Consider the following 24,166-nt stretch of genomic DNA (forward strand, 5'->3'; position numbering starts at 1 on the left):
CCGGTTAGTACTTGTTTATAACCGACTAATCAACTGATTTTTTAATGGATACTGAATAAAAAATAAATGAAAAAAAAAAACACAAAGTAACAATGAACTTTATTATAAAAATAAAAAACAATACTGAATCATGAAAATGAAATAAATATGAATACACATTATATTAATAAATATAATTATATAAATAATCAATAAATATACAGTAAAATAGCACCCCCTGTGAAAACAAACAGCACGTGGCATCAGTGACTCACCTCTAGAGGCCACTGTCTTAATGGCTGTGGACTGGAACCCGGAAAAACTGTCTGTATGGATTTTTGGCGATAGCCGATAGTTCCAGCAATTAACTATCTGTGCAGATTATTTGACACAACCAATGAATCGGTCGACCTCTAATGAAGTATCTCCTCCTTAGGGACCTATATGCTATAATTAACAATTGGTTTTGCAATTAACAATTTTTTTTCCATCTTATATTTAAGCCATGAGTGGGGGGAGCTGGTGAGGGAGCTTATTTTATGTGATATGTCATTATGTCATTTATGTCATTATAATTGGTGAAAAGCATGATGTGTGGATGTCTCTGGCAAACTGCTGCGATATAAGAAGAATTAAACATGGGCTGCTCTGTAACTAAAAAAAATATATATACTTCAGGGTAGTAACAGTAACTCTGCTTTCCACTTGAACACATCACATTTACTTATGGTTATTTTTTTCTTATACCGGCATGACCAGTCATTACTGCTTGAGGCATAATGGCATCATTTATTCAGAACCTTTTGTTGTTCACACTACACAACTGAAAAATATCTCAAAAGCAAACTTATTTTTAAATCTCAGAAAATAGAAAAAACAGGTGCCACAGGCTGAGAAGCGATTTTTTTTTCCGTTTCTTTGGCTTCTATTTTCCTTCCCAAAACCCAGGTCTACTTAAATCACCTTGACTTTATGACATCTCTAAAGACTGTAGCAGGAAAAGTTATTAATGTGGGAACTGGACCTTATCATAGTTGTGTTAAATACTCCAGACCCACAGCACCTGCACTGAACTGGTGCGACTCCAAACAGCAACGAAATGTGGTTCAGTCACTGTGCCAAGCTTTACAATGAGAATTCTGCTACTGCAAAGTGAGAGGTGGGAATATACCAGTCCTAAAAAGCATGCCATGAAGAACAGTGCTGTTTTATTTATCATTGGGAATTCAGAAATTAATTAAGGCAATTACCAAAAAAAAAAAAAGAAAAAAAGAATGAGGTTAAAAATATATATTTTCCTTGTTGTTAGTCATTCTAAAACAAATGTACTGTATCTGACCATATAACCACAACCCATATGGAGATAATGCCACAAAATACATCTGATAAACCTTCTGTATCAATATACATCCATTTGAAATCTGAAAATCATGCTTTTCACGTTTTATCATACCTGTCTTTTGGCCAAGGAGGACGAGTCCTGAAGCATGTCCATGATAATAGGGAAAAGCTCATCCATCCACTTTCTCATTTCCAGCCCACTCACCTGCCACCACACACACACAAACACAGACACGGTCAATTATAAAGCAAGGGATGTTCTCATGACCCGGACACAACAACTTAGTCACCTGATCAGAACAGCATACAGAGTTATTTACATGCCATTACGAGTCACAGGATCAGAAAGAAGCATAAAAAAGGTCCATACCTGCGCCAACTCTCCAATGGTCGCTAGGACGCTAATGACTACGGCAGGGTTCGGGTCAGGATCTTTCAGCTTCAGGATGAGTGCCTATAGTGAATAGTGAAATTCAGGGAGTATATAAATAAATAACATCAAATCTAACAAGAGAAAGTTGAAGTGAGTAATTCATATATATATATATATATATATATATATATATATATATATATATATATATATATATATATATATATATATACATACATACATATATATATATATATATATATATATATATATATATATATATATATATATATATATATTTCATAATATAGCATACTATATAAACATTATCTTCTACTTTAATGCGTATAACTGGATTGGTAAGATGTGGCATATGGTATATAGTTATACTTTGAGAATGGGCTCCATGTAAGGCCTGATGAGACGAGGGGCATTGGACACAAGGTGGCCCAGCATGCGGGCGCTCTGCTCCTTGTTACGGCCCACACCGCTGTGCTCCAGTTCAGTCAGGATCTGAAAAATACCACTGTATTACTGGGAATGATCCATATCACTAAAGTACTATAAGGACAGTCCAAAATACAGTAACTACAAGTATGATCAATACCATTGTATTATTATGGGAATACTCTATACCATTGTCTTACTATGATGATGATGATTAAAATGGAATCACTCCTGGGCCCCTGAGCAAGGCCCTTTACCCCCTAGCTGCTCTGCTGGGATAAATGTATATTTAAGGGCATCTGTCAAATGGCATTAATGTAAATGTAAAATGTCACTATGAGAACAATTCATACCACTGTGTCACTACGGGGATGATGCATATCACTGTGTTACTCTGAGGATGATCCATACCACGATGGTACTACGTGGATAGTACATAAGTTTCACTTTAAGAATGATCCATATCCATGAAAATGGGGATAATTCTATATCAAGGTGTTACTAGAAGATTGATCCATTTTACTGTGTTACTATAAGAATAATCCGCATAATTGTCTTACTAGGAGGACGAGCCATACCAACGTCACTACAAGGATGATTAATATCACTGGGTAACTATGAGGATGATCCATTCTAGATTTCAAAAAGAACTGAAAGTATAATCTTGTTCCTAATCCACATTATAATCCATAATAAACTCTGATGTGTTCAACATCAGAACCATTCCAAAAAAAATTACATTTTTGCCTGAAAAAAGATAATATAAAGTACAATGACACCTGAGGCAGTTCGGGGCAACGAAACAAAGTCAGAGGCAAAACATTGGTTGAACAACTGGTCCCTCTGCTGGCAACTCGTGAAACTACACGAAATTATTTCTTGGTATTTAAATGAATGTGTTCATCAAAATCCAAATAATTTCAGGACCGTGTAAGACAGATTCAAACAGATACTTAAAAAATTTTAATTGCTACCTGAATGAGCATCTTCCGCAGAAAAGGCATGACGAAGGCTGGGTTCATGCTGCTGAGGCGGCCGATTGTGCAGATGGCCAGCTCTCGAATCTCAAACACTTCATCGTTCAATGCCACGAAGAGAGCCTGCAGGTTCTCAGCCTGTGCCAGGTGGGCGTCGAAACGTTCGTCCAAGGACGCCAGCACACAGTAACGGATATCAGGATCTGGAAATATCATTAAATAAGAATAAAGTAAATCCTTAGACAGGATTGGAACAATGTGCAAAATCTGGTAGCAGTTTTTTTAGTTGTACCTGAACCTGTACAACCTGCACTGCTATTATAAACCATAAAATCTGTAGCTAATAGGAAACACTCTCACCTGGGTCTGTGATGCCTACTACCAGCAGTTTGCTTAGGACATCAGCTACCACCTGCACGGCTGTCTGGCTCACCACGTGGCCATGGCCACTGATCAGGTGGATGGAAGGTGTGAGCAGACGTGAGCAAGTCCGAGCTGCCTCCATGCGGATCTCTTTGTGCTCACTGTTCAGAAAGTGGTCGGCGCAATGTCGCACAAACTGCGTTAAGGAATGACCTGGAGAAGAGCAACAAGTAATCAAAGTTGTACTATCAAATATGACCAAAGTTGCCATTTATTATCTGACTATCCGAGGGTAGGACAGGATTAAATGGTGTTTAACTTTAATCTTGTTTTACGTACTGCGCGTGTGAGAAATTGTTTCGTGTTTTAAAATTGAATTGTTGTCTCTATATCCCCCTGTCCTCTACATCTGTCTCTTTCACACCAACTACCTGCATGTCTTCCCTCACCACATCCATAAACCTCCTCCTTGGTCTTCCTCTTTTCCTCCTTCCTGGTTGCTCCATCCTCAGCATTATTCTATCGATATACCCCGTGTCCCTCCTCTGCACATGTCCAAACCATCTCAATCTCACCTCCCTCACCTTGTCTCCAAAACGTCCTACATGCACTGTCCCTCTAATAAACTCATTTCTAATCCTGTCCATCGTCGTCACTCCCAACAAAAACCTCAATATCTTCAGCTCTGCTACCTCCAGCTCCACGTCCTGTCTTTAACTTAATGCCACTGTCTCTAATCAATACAAAATCGCAGGTCTCGCCACAGCCCTATAAACTTTCCCTTTCACTCTTGCAGACACTCTTCTATTACAAATCAAAACTATAATTTTTTTTTTTTCATTTATTTAATTTAATTTAATCAATTGTATTTGTGCCATTTTAATTGATTACTCAATTGAATCAATAATAAAAAAAAGTGTATAGCATTAATTCGATGTATTCCATTTTATTTGTAACCAAGCAGGCATTTTATTTTAAAATGCTTAAAAATATATATATTTTACTGTTGATGGCATTAATAAAAATACGACAAGCAATTTTATGTTTTGCATTTTTGCAACCATAGTGTTAAAAGGTGGAGTGTATATTACACCTTTAATATTTATCTCATACCAACAGCAAAATCCCCCAAAAAATAAATAAATAAAGAGTAAGTATATTTTACCCTCAAACTCAAAGCTGCCCAGGGTGCGCAGAGCCAGAGTGATGCTGCCCACGTCACTGGCCTCAGGGATGTTGGTGAGGCTGGGTGAAGCCAGCTGATGTGCAAGGCCTTTGGGCATGCCAGGATGCCGTAATGGCTTGTGCATCAGCACCAGCGACAGCATCTTAAGCAGTCCATCCTGAATATCTTTCTTGAGTTGAGGAATTTGTCGGCTTAAGTCATAGAGTACGGCTGTGAGCGCAGGGCTAAAACAGAGAGAATACATTTAGTATATTTCATATGTTAACTAAAAGAAACCTGTGTGTAATATCAGTAAAAATGTCTATCTATGACCAGATTGACAAAGCTGAGTCAGTTAGTGTGTGAGAGGCATCAAATATACTTGGTCAATCAGTAAGATTCCTGCTTGATGGACTGCATAAGTTGTTTTGTAATTATTACCTAAGTCCAACAGCTAACATTGGCTCTAGAAGCTCCTTAATATCTTGATGAATGCTGGGTCCCATGGCTCGAGACAGCATGCTGATACAGGTGAAAACGGTGGCATCTACCTGCATAGTCTTCTGCCTCCTGAAACACAATGGATAAGACAGTGTGTATTAACAACATACTATATTCAAAACTTAATATCATTATACTTTTTTTCTATCCTGAGCAAAAGAAACATTCAGACTGGTATCGTTTTTTTTTGTTTTGTTTTTTTATTGTGATATTTATTCATTCTTACTTATGTGCAAAGTCCTTTGGTGGCAGGGCTGCTTTAATGATCTCGAGGATCTTGGAAAGATAGGGCTGAATCTCAGTCCTCACAGCCACCACTAACAGCCCAAGGGCCTGGAATGCAGCAGTGCGCTCCTTCTCTTTCTTCAGACAGCCCAGCAGATGAGCCATTGTGTCTGACAAATACTGATCTGTGAACACACAGGCAGAAAGAAGATTAGTGGTCTTCAATGTAGGTTTATGATTATTAAGGTTAAGTATCAGATTGTTCTCAGTTATCAAATACTTCCAACTCAAACCAAACTACAAATCCGTTATTGTCCCTAGTAATAGATGTGAATATTAAAGCATATCAATTGATTCGGTGGAGTTATTTATGGCCTGTACCTGTAAAGGTATGTGGCTGGAAGGCTGCGAGACGAGGCAACAGGTTGAGGATAGTCATCTGGATGAGAGGATTTTTAGTGGTCCGGTACTTCAGCACCCAACGACACAGCTGATAACACAACATCAGAAAACATGCAGGAGAGAACATGCATTAATTATGGCATGCACGCTGCTCTTACAACACAGTGCTGCTGAATTCTCAAATAGGAATTCATTTTTAAAAACAGCACCTTTTAAGCAATAGCTCCAGCTGTTACACGAAGCACGAAGATGTTTAAATTAAAGTTTAAGTAAATTTCCCACAATGAAAACAGTGGATGGTTTATTTCATTAAACAAGGTTTCAGCACGTTTTCCCCAAGACCATTTATTTACGGCCATTCACATTGAAATTTAAGACCTTTCTCACATCATCAAAAACAAACACACACGTTGTTAGCAACTGGCAGTAACCAAGCCCTAGTTTGTTTGTTTTTTCAAGCCAAGTATCGCTAAACATGCTTGAAAAATAAAATCTATTTTTACATCCGTGGTACAATCCATGAGAGATTCATGCCAATAACAGGCTGTTGCATGCTGGTCTCATTTGTAGTCGTGATTCAGCAAATTTGGACTGGTGAAAGAAGGAACTACAACACCACGGAAACTAACAAACAAGTTTGAGATTGGCAAATTTGAAACTCTTTAAGGCCTAAAATTTTAGTTTTAGACTTTGAGACTCCACGGAAACCCTGAATGAAACAATGAACAGATTAATGGTATAGCAACCAGAGAAAGTGTGATTTTTAGTGTCCAATTCACCTGATCGAAGCGCTCCTCCATCAGCTCGCGGCAGTACCGGCTCTCCACCAGCGTGCTCTTGGAGGGCACAGGCACAGCACCGAAGCTGAGGAAGCACTGCTGGCTGCTGTAACCCAGGAGCCCGAGCAAGGCGTTGGACTGCGGAGGCTGCACTGACTGGAAGCTGGTGAACGGTGTGATGTGGCGCGGCTTGGTGCCAAAGCCCATCAGCTCCTTGCAGTACTTATCGTGAACCAGCTGCTGCTGCGTGATCTCATCCATCTCTTCTCGCATTCGCTGAAGAGGAGATGCAGAAGCGGTGCGTGAACATGGGACAGAAAAAGGGCTTAAAGAACAACGCTGTTGTATTACAATTTCTTGTACAATTACGAGGACAATAAGACGCATACCTCTCCCTCCATGCTGCTGATGCGAACCAGCTCGTTCATAATCAGCATTGCACCATGGCACCGGTCATCCTTGTTCATGCCTTTCTCTTTAGCCAGCGTCTCGTCAAAACCTTTCTCTGCCTCTTCAAACGTTTGCTATGAACCGGAACAAGGAGATCAGAAAATAAGTTATCGCCTGCAACATTCTCAGGAAAAAAAAACGAGATGCCTAAAAACTCATAACCCTAAAACCCAAACTGTACAGCATCTAACAGCATGTGAAGTAGTGAGAGCTCACCTTGTACCACTGAGGTTTCTGCATTTCCTTGGTCTCTCTCTGTGTGGTGAGAATGAGGCAGGCTCTGAGTGCAGAAACTGCTCCCTCACGGATAGCCTGCTTAGAGTCCCAAACGGCATAGAAGATGTTGTCAAAGAACGGCTGAACTTGCTGAAAGAAGAACGTGGGTGCGCTGACGGCCAGTTCCCGCAACACCAGCACCTGCGAATGAAAATACAAAGAGTTAACCTCAGGTTCGTGTTCCATTACCAGACCAAGCCCTGATGCAAAACGAGCTAAAGCACACTGTCATAATGGTGAGTGTCACTATCTACTAAGTTAAAACAGATCAGCATGCAAGTAAAAGAAGTTCATTTGTAATTACTTCGTAATTATAAAGATTAACATGCAAGTTGTTCAAGTGGCTTTTTCCATGTATGTACAGCCTCTCATGCACAAATGCAAATAAGAACCACTAGTAAACCATTCAAGACCGGGTCAGTACAAGATATTCCACCTACCGCTGCATGGCGCCGACCCTCGTTCCTGTCGGCTCCCAGCCACTCCAGAGCTCGCTTCACCTCAAACTCCACATACTCTGCTGTAAATGTGTCTCCTGCCATGGAAAGGTGCCCCATAGCTTTGGAGGCCATCTCCATGACTACTGAGTCACTGGAGGGCAGCAGGTTACGAAGGTAATTGGCAAAGCGGCTGATCCGTGTGGCATTGCCCCCCTCCACACCGATCAAGCTCACTAAACAGGAAGGTACAATGAAACATAAAATGATTGAATGGCTCGGGTTCAAAATATTAAATACTGTTCCGACGGTAAATGTATGTAAATAACAATAAACCCAATGTATAGTATTAATGCAGAAAATCAATAATGCTTTATTCTGTGATCATGTAGTAAAACCATTAATGTTCAAGTGTTGCTAAGTTACCAGTTACTTTTACACTGAGAAACAGTCATTTAATAAGAAGCCTGACATTTGTCTTACCGGCTATGTTTATAACAAACCTTTCAAACATTGTAGAACCCAACAATATTCTAATCTAGTCTGATATTATCATGTGCGCTTGACTCACCTATGGCAAGAATCCCTCCTTTCTTCTCATTCACATCCGAGCTGGAGACCAGCTCGAATATGTGGTGGTTCAACTCATCGTAAAAAGTGGTTGCTTCCTCTTGGCTTAGCTTTAACGGGAAACAAGGTCAAATGTAGTCAGTGTTAGCTCAAGCCCCAAATAAAATCGATAAACAAAAACCCTAGAATATAAAGACACACATCTATATAGGACCTCATGCAAAATAAAAGTAAAAAGATACCGAACACGAAAAACAAAAAGAGAAGAAAAGTCATGCGCATGAAATGAATTGCAGCAAAACTACGATGCTTTAAAGAAATAGATCAAATAAACTTTTTCCATTAGAGCCATTTGAGAAGGGAACAGTAATCCAAGTCTACACTATATGGACAAAAGTTTGTGGCCAGCCCATCTTAAGTTTCTTATGTGCTTTCTAAACATCCCCATTTGTTGTTAAAATCCAAGAGCCTCCAATCTTCTGGGAAAACTAGATTTCGGAGAGCGCTTTTGGAGATTTGCGCTCACTCAGACACAAGGGCATTAATCAGGTACTGATGTAGAGTGAGGAGGCCTGCAGCTCAGCAACTCGGATTCATCCTGAGGGTGTTTAGTAGAGTTGAGATCAGAGTTTTGGAGCAGGTCACTCAAGATCTTCCACTCCAGCTCATAAAAACCATGTGTTCATGTGCTTCCAACTTTGGCCACATATGGCTGGAAAAGTCAGGTGCCCTAAATCTACTGTCCATATAGTGCATATTAGGTGCATATCAGTACTGGCATCAGTCATGTACAATTTTAAAAGAACATTAGAAAGCATCTTCTGTCGACTTTTGTCACAAATGCTTCTGTGTTGGCAAAATAAATCCTGGACAACATTTACGAGTTAATTAAATACATTACATTATGACTAAAATATAACCATTTCCTGTAATACAAAATTCGGGGGGTTGCCTAATGTTTGTTAATCTTTTTATTAATGCAATAATGAAAATAACAAATATAGTGAGTCCCACTGTGCTTATACTTACTTCTCTCAGCTCGGTGGTCACATAATGCTGAAGGTCCTTAGCAGATTTGGCACGTGTGTCCTCATTCCGGCTCTTGAGACCACTCACGAACTGCTGCAGCACCGTACCTGTGCTGGACATCCTGGCGGCAGCTGTGCTGCCACCCGCCCTCTCTGCAATGTGCACAGTCAGTGTTTTTCTCTCCTATAGCCAAAGATCCACAAAGTTAACATGACAACAACAAGTGTTTGGTATCCACTGGGTTAAATAGAATCATAATAATAGACATTTGGATTTCATTTTCAAGGAAGAATAAATGTCATATATTTTTTTTTTTTTGTTTTGTTTTGTTGAGAAAACCCAGTGAACACTTTCAGAAGGAAACTATCCACAATACTGGGCACACTGTTCCTTTTATACATAGTACCAGTTAAAAGTTTACACACCCCTACTCCTTCGGTGTTTTTTCTTTAATTGTATTATTTTCAATATTGTACATCGATATTGAATATATCTAAACTATGAAAGAATATGTATGGAATTGTTTTAAATAAACCAGAACATGTTTTATATTTCAGATTGTACAAAAAGTAGCTTCCCTTAGCATTGATGACAGTTTGTCAAACTCATGGCATTCTCTCAACAGATTTACAAGATAGTTGCTTTGAATGGTTTAAATTCACAGGTGTGCCTTGTCAAGAGTTCATTTCTGACATTTCTTGCCTTCTTAATATGCTTTAGACCACCGGTTGTCTTGTGCAGAGAAAAGAGTGAGTACAGAGTCAACAGTCCTTTAGTGCTACAACAACTACTGTTCAAATCCGTATTATGGCAAGAAACACAGTTAAGAGAAAAGGCTTACTTTAAGAACTGAAGGTCAGTCAACCTGAAAAATCTGCAGCACTTTAAATGTGTCCCCAAGTTCAGTCACCAAAACCATCAAACGCTATGATGAAACAGGCTCTCATGAGAACTGTAACAATAAAGGATTCCCAAGAGCTACCTCTGCTGCAGAGGATAAGTTTATTAGAATTAGCAGTCTCAGAAATCGCTTTGCATAAATGCATCTAGCGTTCAAGTGGCAGATATATTTCAACATCCACCACTCAGAAGCGACTGCGTGAGACCTTCACGGGTGAATTTCGGCAAAGAAACCGTTAGAGACCAAAAGAGACTTGCTTGAGCAAATAAACACAAGGCATGGACAATAGATAAGTAATAAACTGTCCTTTGGTCTGATGTCCAAATGTGAGATTTTTGGTTCTAATGCAAAAGGTGGGTTGTTAAACACGTTTCTGTTGAATACATAATTCCATACATGTTCATTCATAGTTTGGTTGTCTTCAATATTATTGTACAATATTGAGAATAATGGGGAGGGGTGTAAAAATAAACACTGAATGAGAAGGTGTGCCCAAAGTGGTCCTGTATCTATCTATCTATCTATGCAAACCCAGAAATGAAGAAATGTTCTTCTGAAATATGGTGCTTCAGAAAGAGTGTTATATAAACACTCAATATATAATAATAATAATAATAATAATAATAATAATAATAATAAATACCACCACCTGCTCCGTTCACATTCATGCCAAATGTAGCTGTAACTTTCATATTGTTGTCATTGGTAGAAAAGCTAGCTAGAAACTGAATTTAAACTGAGCTGCAGTGTGACCTTGAAGGATTTCTTCCAAAACAATAAAACATGTTTATATGCGAAGGAAGTGAGCATGAATATCTGAGCGTCAATGTATAAATGTAGAGCAAATACTAGCCTCAAAACTGTATGCTAGCTCGCTTAGCGAAATGTGCTGCTAGCTCTAGCAAAGATGCACACCGACTCGACTGGCTGGAAACATGTATCAAAACCTTCTCCTGCAACGTATATAAAGTATGTATAAATGTTTTTGTGCCTAAAAGTACACTGTATTGGGGGGAAAAAAGCAACAGTGGAATAAATTGCATGTCTTACTTTTATTGTTTTCCTCTGGATAGGTTCTGCTCGCAGGAGAAGCCTGCAAAAATAAAGGCGGGATTTAATCGGCAATACACCGATTCGACCAATGGGCTAGAGTTTTAGAATGATTGACAGCCGACTCGGCCAATCAATATCATGCGTAACCGAAAAGGAAGTCGTTTTGGTTTGTCGTAGATGCAAGGACGAGGGTTGAGTTAGCGGTGGATCTGTCCAATCAACGCAGTTCTTTTCCTTTCCATTTACCATTGAATGGGAGTGTGAAGGTTATTACGGGTGAAAAATTCACAAGTAGTAATTAATTTAAGCATTTAAGGGGGTATTTTTCTAACTATCATGAATATTAACACCTCATTATCATGGATTATATATTATACATACAGATTTCCTCATTCATTCATTTTTAAACAACACAACTTTCTCACAAAATAATTACAAATCACCTTTTTTTTACTTAAATATGGTTTATTCCAAAAGTTTTAAAGGCCAGACATATGAAAGGAGTTCAGAATGAGACACAAGAACATTGCATATGTTAATAACAACACTGCTCTGCACCAGCATGGATCTTTTTTACTTGTAACCTTTTAAACATTACTGATACAATTCATATACATTATATGCTCCTTCTGCACAATGGCGTAGTCCAGCAGACATAAAACCGGTGCATTTTCCTCCTGGGCTCAGCACACAGCACTCAGATTTTTCCAGGATCCTCCTTGAGTGTAACCGTCCTGTTAAAAATCAGCTGAGGAAGAAAAAAAAACAAAGATGGACAGAGATCAAGCAAAAAACTTCCTTTTGCAGTGCTCTTTATTAGAGGCTTGTCCAATACAGAAAAAGTTATAAAGCATTTTGAAAAGAATAATTTCCCTTATGTTGCATATTGGTTTTAAACTACATCTAATAAACAGAGCATGCTCTTTTACACTATGACATATACCCAAGGGAATTCACCAATTGTACTTTTTACATTTTCAATATTACATTAATATCATAACTTTAAGAACCAGACAATATTAGATTCTGCTGGCAAATGAAGTGAAGCATCAGCCATACAATGGCAACATGGTTTATGACAAGTTCTGTGTTCACAGGATTTGTGTTGAAATCAGCCATAATGTGTTAAATATAAAAGGCTGACTGATGGTGGATTTTACCGTTACTGATAGCTAGGTTGGATCGTGCCTGCCAATAACTGATTAATCAACCGATAGTTTTCAAAATGGATACTGTATAAAAAACAAACATGATACTTCATGTAAAATAATACTAAACTTTATTTCAAACTTAAAAAAAACAAAACAAAAAAACATTATTGAATAACTAAAATGAGCTAAATAAAATGAATATATGAATTAATATTATTGTATAATTAATAAATTATAAATATATAATATAGCTCTCTCCGTGCAGCACGCAGTCTCAAGTGTACATACAGCACTTGATGTCAGTGATGAGCCTCTAGAGGTTGTTCGCGTTAATGACAGCGGACCAGAAGCCGGAAAAACTATCGATATGGATTTTACTGAGACAGCAATCAACGATGTGCTGATGTGTGCCGGTGCCGATTAATCGGTCAACCTCTATTAAATATGTCTTGTTTCTGTGTATGTTTTATGTCTAGGGTTTAAGGTAGTGGTACTGAAAGTCAAGAAAGTCAGGGGGACATGATTTAAAATTTTCTTACAGTCCTAGAAATCATAGCCCACACTTATGAATATTACTATACTTACTATTTTCAAACCGCCATCATTTAAATACAAGTCAGTCGTTAAATATAAATAAATAGCCAAAAATGTATTTTCCAATAGTTTGTTTGTATATCCAAAAATAAAAACTTTGATGTTTGGTGATTTGTTTTCAGATTAAATAATCTTTTTGCAAAATGTGTATGAACATTAGAGTTTAATGGGATGATATTTGAAAACAAAAGCCACAATGATTGGCACTACTTTTGATTTACTTTCCAAAGTTCCCCTTAAGAATGTGTGGAGAAAGTTTAGATTTTATGAAGGTACAATTCAGGCATCAATATAATGCTTTAAAAAAGAAACAGTGAATTGTTTATTACATGCATAAAACTAGTGTTCCTTGTTCCACTCGTCTGTGTGTTGCTTAGTCATACCTTATCAGCTGTGGTATCTGGGTCCAGGGAGAAATAACCCACTCTCTCAAACTGGAATTTATCAAAGACTTTGGCCTTGCTCACTGACCGGTCAATTAAGGCACTTTTAATCACTTTTAGGGAATTCTGTAAATCAGGGAATGTGAAACAATTTATTCAGGAATAATATTGGAAGACCACAGCTTTATTAAAAAAAATAAATTGGCATTAGGATCAGCACTCACTGGATTGATGTCACTCAGAAATCCATTAGGCACTTCAGATGTGTCCTCAGGGTTTTTATGGAGGAAGCTATAAAGGCAAACAAACACACTCACTCACATGAGAAAATATTTGCCAACAAGAACATAAAGTGATTAAAGCAGGGTAATTATATTTTCATGGTTTTCCTGAACAAAGATGCCCATGCTCTTAACACTGCAAACAAATAAACGTGTATGAAGCCAATAACTAGGTAGTGTCAAACAAAACCACACACTTACAGGCGTTCATAGAGGCGCACTTCGCACTGCAGGGGGTCGCTGACCCAGTGGATGAAGGCTTTGGGCTTCTCAACAGAGTCTGAGCTGGAACATGTCACCTCCAGCTCCACCACTTTACCACTGCCATCCTGCCAACAACACAGTAAATCAAAAGCTGCTCAAACACAAAAAGAAAACTGCATGAACAATGCATAAATCATGCATATGCACAGAAATCCTTCTTATATATGTTCTATCAAATGCACAACTCTTGCAATGAGTGTCCTGATTTTATTTATACCACAGTGCAGATGAATTCCAAGATCTGATTGCTCGGCAAACATGAATGAATATTTTTATTAGCTCGGACAGAAGTGTTCGCTGTAAAGTATATTACGAATTAAATGCTGCGATTATACAGGAACTTTTACGGAGTCGTGGGTGTCAGCGCTTCAATAGAAGAGTCTTCAGAACAGAGAATTCTATCTTACCAGAGATACAAGATGTTAGAAGTCAGAATGAGGAAAATCAGTAAGAAAATATTAATAGCTGCTATAATGGGAATTAACTTGACTTACTGTTAACATTAATTTATGATAAATTATAAATAATGTCAAATTGCAATTTAATTGCTAAACAAAAACAAAAGTTGTGTCACTATGCAACACCTCAAAACTAATTGAATAATGGCTCTGTTGTTCCTTAGTTAGCAAACCCCCTTTAATATCCTTACATGGTGAAACTGAAAATATTTAGAGATAATCATAACAAATTAGTGTGGGATATTTATACCGTGATTAATCAAATACATGCAACATATAGCTTTATCTTTTAACAGAATTTTTTTTCTTCATATTTAACTATCTAGTATATGTAAATAAAGAAAAAGTATAAACATATGGAAAATGTGGATGTCATGGTTCACCTTGATGACACGCTGCACAGAGATGACATAGCCGGCATGTCTCAGACCTACTGGCTGTTCGGGAGTTAGACGCTTATAGCCCTTCTCCATGACCTAACAGGAAATAATCACACCTCAACATACATAGCAAGCAGTCTATACATACATTAAATCTCTCTCTCACACTTACCTCTCTGAAGTCACTCTGCTCTATAAAAATTGTTTTGGAGAAAGGAACCACATGGCTACCCTTACTCTCATCCGCAGGGAAGTCTGGAATACGTATCTCAGTCTGAGAGGCAAAAATGCGTTTCGACTACGTTAGTATTAAATATGAAGCATTTCATTCAAAGATGACATGTGTTCCATGTACCTGTGCATTAGTAGGCAGATTGGAGATGGTCACTTTGAGAGGTTCCAGAACAGCCATGGTTCTTGGTGCCGTTTCATTAAGTACATCCCTCACACATGACTCCAACATGTGGGGCTCTGTGGTTGTCTGGGCAACAGTCACACCCACCTAAATAAAAAAAAAATGACATGTCAAGCAAAGAAAATGTGCCTATCCAAAGGGAAATGTTAATCCATTAATGAGGAAAAAAAGCAGAAATACAAGCAATGTTGTGTCTTACACGGGCACAGAAGTTGTTGATGGCCTCGGGGGGGAACCCACGTCTTCTGAGCGCAGTGAGGGTGAAGAGGCGTGGGTCGTCCCAGTCTCTACAAAAAAAAAAAAAAAACCCGAAGGATAACCGCTAAAACTTTTATCCACTTTGATTTCTTACTTCACATTGTGAAACAGCCCAGGTAATAATAATTCCAAGCCACCACAATGAAAATAGCAGATATTCAGTCCAGGAAATAAAGTAGAAAGAAAACATAGGACAACCAGCCTTAGGAGTTCATCTTACCTGACAGCCCCTGTCTCCACCAGCTTGATAATCTTCCTCTTGGAGACGACCGTGTAGGTAAGGTTGAGTCTGCCATACTCCCACTGCACAGGGCAGTAAACGTCCAGAGCGTTGCACAGCCAGAAATATGACGAACGTCTGAGAATAGGAAAAAGTATCCAGAATGTATCAGCTGCATTCCCTTTATAGACCAAATGCGTCATCATCATAGGCTGAAACACCTCTTAAAATGATACGTGCACGAAGAACAGTGCTATATGAGAGTGCATGACATGCTTGACTGCATTCTCTACCTTTAAAGAAGAAATAATAGTCTTTCTTACAATTTCTTTTATTTTCTTGCCTCTCTAGGATTGTTGCTTTTAGATGTGAAACACTAGACAGCCCCTCAGATAATGCTTTTACTACAAGCCTAATGCAAATAGTAATACTAATAATTTAATACAATCATCATTAATCCTATTTCATACTAGGGGTCGAACAACTATGTGCATATGTTTTTTAAAAAAAGTTTGTTTAAATTACTGTTAGGTAAAATGATACTACTTTTGTTCATGTACTGTATTAAGCTTGATGGCACTGAGGTGTGATACGGGTAAGGCTGGCACAGGGTTCACGTTATTGGTAGGTTTAAAGGGTTAGGAGTATCATTTTACAAGTAATGACCCCACTGTGTTCTGGTTAATTAATACGTTTTTGTTAAAGTTTGAATACGGTGGTGTGTGACAAATTTCCTAAAATTATATCCTATTCCCAAAATAGGAAATATCCCAATATACCAGTTTTGCAGTGTATCGCAAAATATCGTATCACAACCCTGTATCATGATACTGTAATTATCATAATGCCAGATTTTTGCGAATGTAGGGCAACGCTATTTCTAGGTTCTCTAGTGACCATGTAAAGTGCTTTGTACGAAGGGGCAGATTTTCATTACAATACTACTGAAGCATGTTTAATTTAGTCGGCACTCTGATGGATTTGATATAAATAGACCATAGGATTATGCAGAAACTGATGGAAAGCGAAAAGGGGACATACCAAATACTACAAAACTGTAATTAAATCAATTTTTCAAAAGATTCTACTTTTCACTACTATAGTAACTGCGAAAGAGAAGCTTCTTTATTAGTGCTTGCAAACCTTTAAGAAACTTCAAAGAGTTAATATGTCAAATTATTGCACTGCTGCACATACCTGGCCTGAAACTCTTTGGTGCACAAAGAGTGTGTGATGTGTTCGATTGAGTCACACAAGCAATGAGTGTAGTCATATGTAGGATAAATACACCTGCAAAAAAAGAATGGGGAAAAAAAAAATAAAACAATGAGTGTCACTGATTTAAAAAAAAAAAAAAGCTGTGAATGTGCAGGTGGATCGCTGGGACACGTTTGTACCAGGTGTCTCCTGTTCTGTGGTGAGGCGTGTATTTGATGCGGTAAGCCACTGGGTCCATCTTGCCGTCCTCCATGACCATTTTCATACGCAGCGTGGCTTCACCCTCTGCAAACATTCCCTTCTTCATTCTCTCGAACAGAACAATGGACTCCTCCACTGGACGATCCCTCCAAGGTGAGAGTGGCACATTGTGGCCCTTCAGCTCCTCGCTGCGCTGGTGGCACACGTACGCATGGCCCCTGAACAAAGACACGAGAATTGCAAATTAACAATAAATAACAAAATATTTCTGCTGTAAAATGTGTAAATATGACCTAACTGGTAAAAAGAGAATAGACTGCATCATGTCATAACAATTAAAATAAAAAAAGATAAGAGGAAAAAAAAAAAAAAGGTTGGGAATGTTTTTTTTTTTAATCAGGAATTTTTTTTTTTTTTTAATAATCAGATAAGAAAAAGTCTTATTTATAGGTTTCTTTCAGTTCCATGGAATATGTGGAAATGGTATAAGCAGTATTATAATTATTTTTAACATTATTTTTCTTTGGTTGTTTGTGTGTGTCCTTTACCTGCGAATAAGATCCACAGCGAGGTCGTACAGCTTCTGGAAGTTGTCAGAGGCATGAGTAATTGCATAGGGCTTGTAGCCTGGAAAACAAAAGAAACAAACACAAACTTCAATTAAACCACAACACTGATAATGAGAAAGTCATAAATTATATTTGCTGAACCAGTCCTAGCATCTGAAGCGTTTTGATTACGGTTGACTCAGGGCGCCATTACCGACATATTTAATGCAAAAGGCGCTTGTGTAGACTCACCCAGCCACTCCACCATGTCTTTAATTGCAGTGAAATATTTCTCCTCCTCTTTCTCTGGGTTTGTGTCGTCATAGCGGAGGAAGCAGATGCCATCATTGGCCTGCAAGAAAAGGTGAATTAACGAATGTTTAAAATAAATAAAAAAATTCAAGTATTGCGTATGTTGTGTAGATATGTATGCAAAGCAGCTGTGGTACCTTAGCATATCCAAAATTGAAGTTAATAGCCTTGGCGTGGCCAATGTGCAGGATGCCATTGGGTTCAGGGGGGAACCGAGTCCGTACCTACACAAACAAAACAAAAAAAACACCAAAAAGATAAGGAATAGTTTAATGTTTAATTTATTTATCACTTTTTATACAATGTCAGTCCCACATATATACACACACACACACACACACACACACACACACACACACACACACACACACACACACACACACCTGTCCTCCAGTGATTTCCAGGTGCTGTTTCAAAAGGTCCATGGTGTTTGGTGTTACAACATAACCTTCAGTCTTGTAATTCTCACCTAGAAAGAGACAGCAGAATCACATTTTTGCATTCTTTTCTATAACACAGCCCAAAGCATCAGACCTAATGAGCAAATATTTCATAAATAATTAAGCAAATATCTATTATATGCTTTACATGTTTAGCAGTGTAGTGTTTACCTGGTTTATGGAACTTGAGTGCTTCTCCTCTCAGTTGCTCCATCAGAGATTTGCCCTCCACCTTAACATCTGTAAACACATACAATGCACAAAGCAAATTTATTGTTAACATTATCAACCCGAAAGCCTTTCCCCCCACTATGCATCATAACTGACATTTTTTGGTACCTGTTTGGGTTTTATACAGAACCTAGCAGCACAGATTGATCACACATACCAGAAAACACAATGAGCAATCGAGCCATAAAGAACCATACAGACTAGGCCTAATACAAACAGTCCAATTAAATGATAAATTATTGAAATATGAATCAATGAATTAATGTACATGAAAATTATTTCAAATTATTACTATTGTTTCTGTACAGAAGGCAACACACCCCTGATTGTAATGCTATGTAATTATAAATGTTATGATAAAATGTTATGTCATAAAAATGACTTTCTACTTCACAAAAACCATGTATAAGAATACCGATATTGACATGAAAAATTTCTGTCCAGTTAAATAAAGTCTAATTAAATAATTTATATTAAAAAAAGTGACTAAGAACACCTAAACTTGTTTTTCATAAATATTACATCATAACATTCACCTTTAAATTAGCTTATTCATTTTTAATCAAAACGAAAAAATTCTGGGGGTAAAAATTTATGACAAAACTTTCAACAATAGCAGGAACCGAATATGGAAAAAGAAAAAAGAAAAAGTTTGATGTAGTGTGTTTTGTAGAAATCACAGAAGCCCTTCAGCCCATCAATGATGCAGGAACACTTTATAACAGAGAATGCTGGCATAACAAATAATTGCTGTACGGGTCACTGTTCCTACGCCATATACAGTTGGGAGTAAAACCTTAATAAAATAAAGTAAAAAAAAATTAAATTATAAGGTGTCCAAATTACAATTAGCATTAATTTTCAATAACAAGCACTCTGGTTATCCACTAACTCCCGGATTATTAATGTATCTCAAAAACCATGAGACAATATCAAGGCCTAACAAGCTTTTAGGTCAAAGCCAGGTGCATTTCACAGCCTGAAGAATTCTTCAGCTAAACAAGAAAGTTTACCAGCTACTTGCCCTTCCATATAGAGCCACGCTGAATACTCTAAAGATATTGTGCCAATAAAATTATTCAGCAACAAATAGAGGCCACCTGGATTAAAAGAACAAATATTTCCCACCTATATTTACAAATAACTAGTCATACATCGCTGACAGGTTTACATTTCAACTAAAGTGCCACTGAAAATGCTTTAAGGCCGAATGTGTGCAGAAACTTCATTATTTACTACAGGGTTTCTGCAGGTTTCACCAAGACAAATTTAAGACTGATAAGAAATAAAATTAAGACCTATATCACAACATCAAAAACACACAAATATGTTGTTAGCCTAGCCAGGAATTCGTTTTCTTTTTCGAACCAAGTATCGCTAAACTTGCACTTCCCAATTGCTGAAAAAAAAAATTTCTCTTTTACGTCTGTGGTACAATCTAAAAGATTCACTGCAATAGCAGAAAGCTGATTGGCTGTTACATGTTGGTGTCATTTGTTGTCGTAATACAGCGGATACTATTTGGACTAGCGAGAGAAAGAACTACAGCGTTACATAAACATCGAAAAATTATGACCTGTTTAAAAATATTTAAGCAAATGTAAAACTATTTAAGGCCCAAAATGTAGATTTTTAAATGTTTTACTTTTTTAGATTTTTTAAGGCCCAGGAGAAACCCTGTACTGGATTAAAATGTTCGATATTTAACTCCACCAGATAATTAATGTACAAAAAAAATGAAAGAACACTCACCCTTTTGTTTTATCTTTATGATTGAAAAATAACTCACACAGTGACTCACCATTCACAGCCTCAACCTTCTCTTCCTCCTTCTCTGCTGGTTTGGCTTTTGCTGCCTGTTAAACACACACACACATGTTGCATTACTACATTACTGGTAGAAAAGTCGCAAATGCAACTTGTATGTACACACAACTGAGAAAGATACCTTGGGTTTTTTCTCCAAGTCTGCTGCGGTTTTAGGACCCAGGAGGTGCAAGACCTGTGTAGAGAGAAAAGCAGGATTAAAACAAAACACCTGCAGAGATCAGCTTTTAAATAATAAAAAAAAACTGTGTCCCTCACCTGCATGTCTACTTCATTCTTTAGGATTTTCCCATCTGCCCATTTGAGACCAGCTCTGACTTCACCTAAAGAATAAGTGTTAAGCTTCAGTAACAAGACAACAAGAGGTGATATCACACCTATGGCTACACTTCACATCTAATCCAGTAAATACGGGGGAACAAATGTAAAACAAAAATGAAGCGGAAATTACTAATCAGGGTCCCCATGTTGAAGCGATATCGCTCAGCCAACAGCTGCTCCTTGTGTGCTCTGATAATTAGCTCAACCTGTAGAAAACAAATGAAATGAACATAAATGATTCTTAGAGTGATAGATTTTGTGTATGTATTAAATTATATCCTCTATATTACACAGTAAGGTCTGTTTTTTTTTTTTTATCAAGAACCGGCTTTAGAGTTGCTGGATAATTGCAGAATGAATCGCTTTTTTTGCACCACTTCTAAATCAGCAATCATTATATACTAGCGCTGTGCATCAGGACTGACTTCCAGTGCAAAATTGATTTCATTCGTTTTTTGCGGTTTCATTAGTTCTTTATAGCCAGTTAAGCATAATAATTATTATAACCTATAGATTTCTGACTTCAGACCATGCAGCTCTGTCAGTTAGCTAAAACTACAAAAACACCAGCTTACTTAGTCCTCGCTCCTGTCTTCTGGTGTACAGTCAAATTAGGGCACATTTAATCAACGTTTTCAACCAAATTTAAAAGCTAGAGTGACATTTCTGCCAAAATATCCTTGTGATACCAGTCAGAAACACTGCAGCAACCAAGCACCTATATAATGCCAAAAGTCAGCTGATTTACCGCATCCTCAATCTGCTCTGGTGTTACAACAATTCCCACACCACAGGCAGTTTCAAATGCCTTCTGGTCCAAAGGATCCTCAGGGTGGTTCTTCACAAACTCTAATGCAGCTGCAAACAGAGACATAGAATTGAAAAGAGAGTGGTTTCAGTATTGCTTGAATAAAAATTAACTTAAAAACACTATGATTTAATGTTTAATCTTCAATGGTTTCCAAAGGTGTTGTTTTGGTTTCACTTGATCTCCACCTAAAAGGAGTGTGATGTAGATGTGGTTTAGGTCTAAAGTCTGTCCAGATCTTTTACCTGCTCATGTTACATTCTGCTGAACAAGATTAGCTACAACTTTCATGCAAATCTTACCATCACTGATGTCATGTCATTGCATGAATCACTATCCAGTCAAGCTTTTATGAGTTTAATCAGGAAAGCATTTGCTTTTTTTGTCGTTTAAAGCTAACAACAAATCTTGACCACTATACTTACTTTACTGTTCTTTTTTTTCTTTTTTTATCTAATTGTTTTAAACATTGCAGGTGTGTTTGATGGAGGATGTGTACGAGTTCCATGGGGTTTGGGTGGTTTTGATTGTGTCTTCTTGAGAAATGGTCTTGGAAACATTAAACAACGTCTTTCACCATACGTTAGGGTTGTTAGGTTTTATGGGTTATAACTGTAAACTGTCTCACATTAACATTTCAATTTATTAAAATCCACACTGAACCCCGTCCTTGCTTCAGGGTTTCACGCGTTGAGATGCAAATGCACGGAAAAACCTTCAGTTGAAGTATGTGCTACTTTTCTAAACACCTTGCATCACTTCCTCTGCTGTCACTCCAAGCATGTCCCAAGCATGTTGGCAGTGACCCTTCTACCCTCAAGAGCCTGGACTGATCCTGTCTCAAAGTAAATCATTTTGGACGGACGTACAGGAAATGAATGCATAATGAAAATGAAATGAAATACGCATAATGAACAGATATGTGAACGCGTTTGAGAAATGAAAGTAAGTCAGACACCGGACCATATACACACATGACAACTGCAGGTCTGTGGTGATCTTCCGTTTAGTAATATAATTAGTCAAATAAGTCAAGCGGCGAAGGTCTCGGAGACGAGATGCCATACTGTACAGCAGGTTCCCTATGGATTTGTCCACTTCTTTGGATCCCAACAGGTTCTGCGCCTAAAGAACACACACACACACACAAAATCACTTTATCCTTCATACTGAACGCTGACTCAAATCAGTTCAAACCAAATCAGCATAAAAAAATATTTTTTTTAAATTCATGAAATTTATTCTTAAACTAAATAATATGATATTAATTCCTGAAGAAAAATGACTAATATATATTAATTTGTGAAATCAAATCACAGTAATTCTTTCTTCAGACTGAATCATTGAAATATATTCCCGGGGATAAATAATGAAACTAAAATTCAATCGCAAATATTTATATTCCTGAAAACAAAACTCCATTGTTGAAATAAAACTCTGATATTTATGGTTCGCACTGATTCACTAAAATGTATTATTATATGAACGACAAGGCCAAATCATTGCAAAGTGAATGTGTGTGAACTCAATATCAGAGTTTTAAAATATAATCTATAAAAAAAACATAAACTATATCATTTAAAACTGGATGATTTGTGGCCAAATCACTCTAAAGTGAATTAGTATACATTTCTTTACATTTCAGAGTTTTAAACTATATATAGTGTATGATTGGACAAAGCCAAACATTGTAAAGTGAATTATTTTGAACTATAAATATCAGAGTTTTGTTTTGTAGTTCAGACTAACTAACTGAAATGTATTATTACATTAATTACAAAGACCAAATCACTGTAACACTGGACCCAAAAATCAGACTTTAGAAATAAATAAATAGGTATAAAATAGGAACATTAAAAAATAAATAGATAAATATGAAAGTGAAAGCTGAAATCTTAATAGCTCTATCATTATTATATCATTATAGTTTATATATCAACTAGATTATACAGATATAAAACTTAAAACAAAACCTGATACAGGCATAAAATAAAATAAAATAAAATCAGTTCCCAGCACTTTATTAACTGTTAATATATTTAATATAGTATTTACACTGACAGCTGACAGGTCACTATTAGCATACTGAGCTAACGAGTCCTGCAGCACGACACGCGCGAGCGCTCGGTGTTTCCCCCTCGGTGCCGCTGTGTTTCTCCTCTCACCTGTATAACGGCGTCTCTGAGAGCCGAGCTGAGCTGCTCATTCTTTAATGTCTCCTTCGCTTTCTGCTCACTGAGCCCTATGGAAGTAAAAAGAGCCACCAAGTCTGCCATGTTTTTCCGTCCTGCACACGCACGCCGCCTCCACAGAAAAGCGCTACTGGCCGAGAGAATAAACGTTTTGTTTTCCCACCTGTTTTCCTACAAAAACCACGCCCCCTGCGCGCACACCTGCTCTCTGATTGGCTGTTAGTTACTAAACCGACTCAACCCGTATATAAGTATAAATATTTTCCTATAGAAATAACGTTTTTAATCAAACAAACGTATGTCTAATGTGCCTTTCCAATCTCAAATCCACTCTAAAAACTAATTCCGAGGTTTATCAGAGGGTTTTCTCCACCCGGTGTTAATATAGAGCTCTTT

General features: G+C 37.5%; 2 protein-coding genes across 5 annotated transcripts in view; both read right to left on the reverse strand.

Moving 5' to 3' along the window:
* The window catches only part of mtor (mechanistic target of rapamycin kinase), an 84,145-nt gene extending 72,774 nt beyond the window's left edge, over positions 1-11,371 (reverse strand). The window contains exons 1-16 of one of the 4 annotated variants that reach the window (XM_046870795.1): positions 11,266-11,371; positions 9,315-9,466; positions 8,287-8,395; positions 7,719-7,951; positions 7,219-7,419; positions 6,942-7,076; positions 6,553-6,828; positions 5,753-5,861; positions 5,373-5,556; positions 5,087-5,215; positions 4,646-4,890; positions 3,478-3,693; positions 3,115-3,320; positions 2,084-2,206; positions 1,691-1,774; positions 1,433-1,525 (exon numbers count right to left, since the gene is read on the reverse strand). In XM_046870795.1, coding sequence (XP_046726751.1) covers positions 1,433-1,525; positions 1,691-1,774; positions 2,084-2,206; positions 3,115-3,320; positions 3,478-3,693; positions 4,646-4,890; positions 5,087-5,215; positions 5,373-5,556; positions 5,753-5,861; positions 6,553-6,828; positions 6,942-7,076; positions 7,219-7,419; positions 7,719-7,951; positions 8,287-8,395; positions 9,315-9,434 — 2,463 coding nt within the window. In that variant the 5' untranslated portion in view covers positions 9,435-9,466; positions 11,266-11,371. Of the gene's footprint in view, positions 1-1,432; positions 1,526-1,690; positions 1,775-2,083; positions 2,207-3,114; positions 3,321-3,477; positions 3,694-4,645; positions 4,891-5,086; positions 5,216-5,372; positions 5,557-5,752; positions 5,862-6,552; positions 6,829-6,941; positions 7,077-7,218; positions 7,420-7,718; positions 7,952-8,286; positions 8,396-9,314; positions 9,498-11,068; positions 11,169-11,265 lie in introns of those variants that run through there. The other 3 variants (XM_046870794.1, XM_046870796.1, XM_046870793.1) reach the window with 3 other exon arrangements.
* Positions 11,372-11,712: 341 nt separating this feature from the next.
* On the reverse strand, positions 11,713-23,916 carry qars1 (glutaminyl-tRNA synthetase 1). The gene is made up of 23 exons (XM_046872074.1): positions 23,744-23,916; positions 22,553-22,703; positions 21,519-21,628; positions 20,901-20,976; positions 20,708-20,772; positions 20,571-20,624; positions 20,424-20,478; positions 18,563-18,631; positions 18,335-18,420; positions 18,089-18,175; positions 17,892-17,991; positions 17,640-17,718; positions 17,070-17,309; positions 16,870-16,962; positions 15,673-15,810; positions 15,394-15,481; positions 15,135-15,281; positions 14,952-15,053; positions 14,783-14,875; positions 13,879-14,006; positions 13,621-13,687; positions 13,397-13,522; positions 11,713-12,016 (listed from the first exon to the last, which is right to left on the reverse strand). Exons 1-23 carry the CDS (start codon positions 23,852-23,854, stop codon positions 11,966-11,968), a joined length of 2,316 nt encoding a protein of 771 aa, XP_046728030.1. The 5' UTR covers positions 23,855-23,916; the 3' UTR covers positions 11,713-11,965.
* Between the last annotated feature and the right edge of the window lie 250 nt (positions 23,917-24,166).

Source organism: Silurus meridionalis, chromosome 17, assembly GCF_014805685.1.
Source record: "Silurus meridionalis isolate SWU-2019-XX chromosome 17, ASM1480568v1, whole genome shotgun sequence".
NCBI classification, from domain to species: Eukaryota; Metazoa; Chordata; class Actinopteri; order Siluriformes; family Siluridae; genus Silurus; species Silurus meridionalis.

Excerpts from the sequence above, each read along its gene's own strand:
- qars1 (XM_046872074.1), bottom strand. The coding sequence starts at position 23,854 with ATGGCAGACTTGGTGGCTCTTTTTACTTCCATAGGGCTCAGTGAGCAG. Across the intron at positions 17,719-17,891 it reads AGACATGGTGGAGTGGCTGG|GCTACAAGCCCTATGCAATT; the intron begins GTGAGTCTACAC and ends TTTGTTTTCCAG. Across the intron at positions 13,688-13,878 it reads GTGCGCCTCTATGAACGCCT|CTTCCTCCATAAAAACCCTG; the intron begins GTAAGTGTGTGG and ends TTGCCTTTATAG.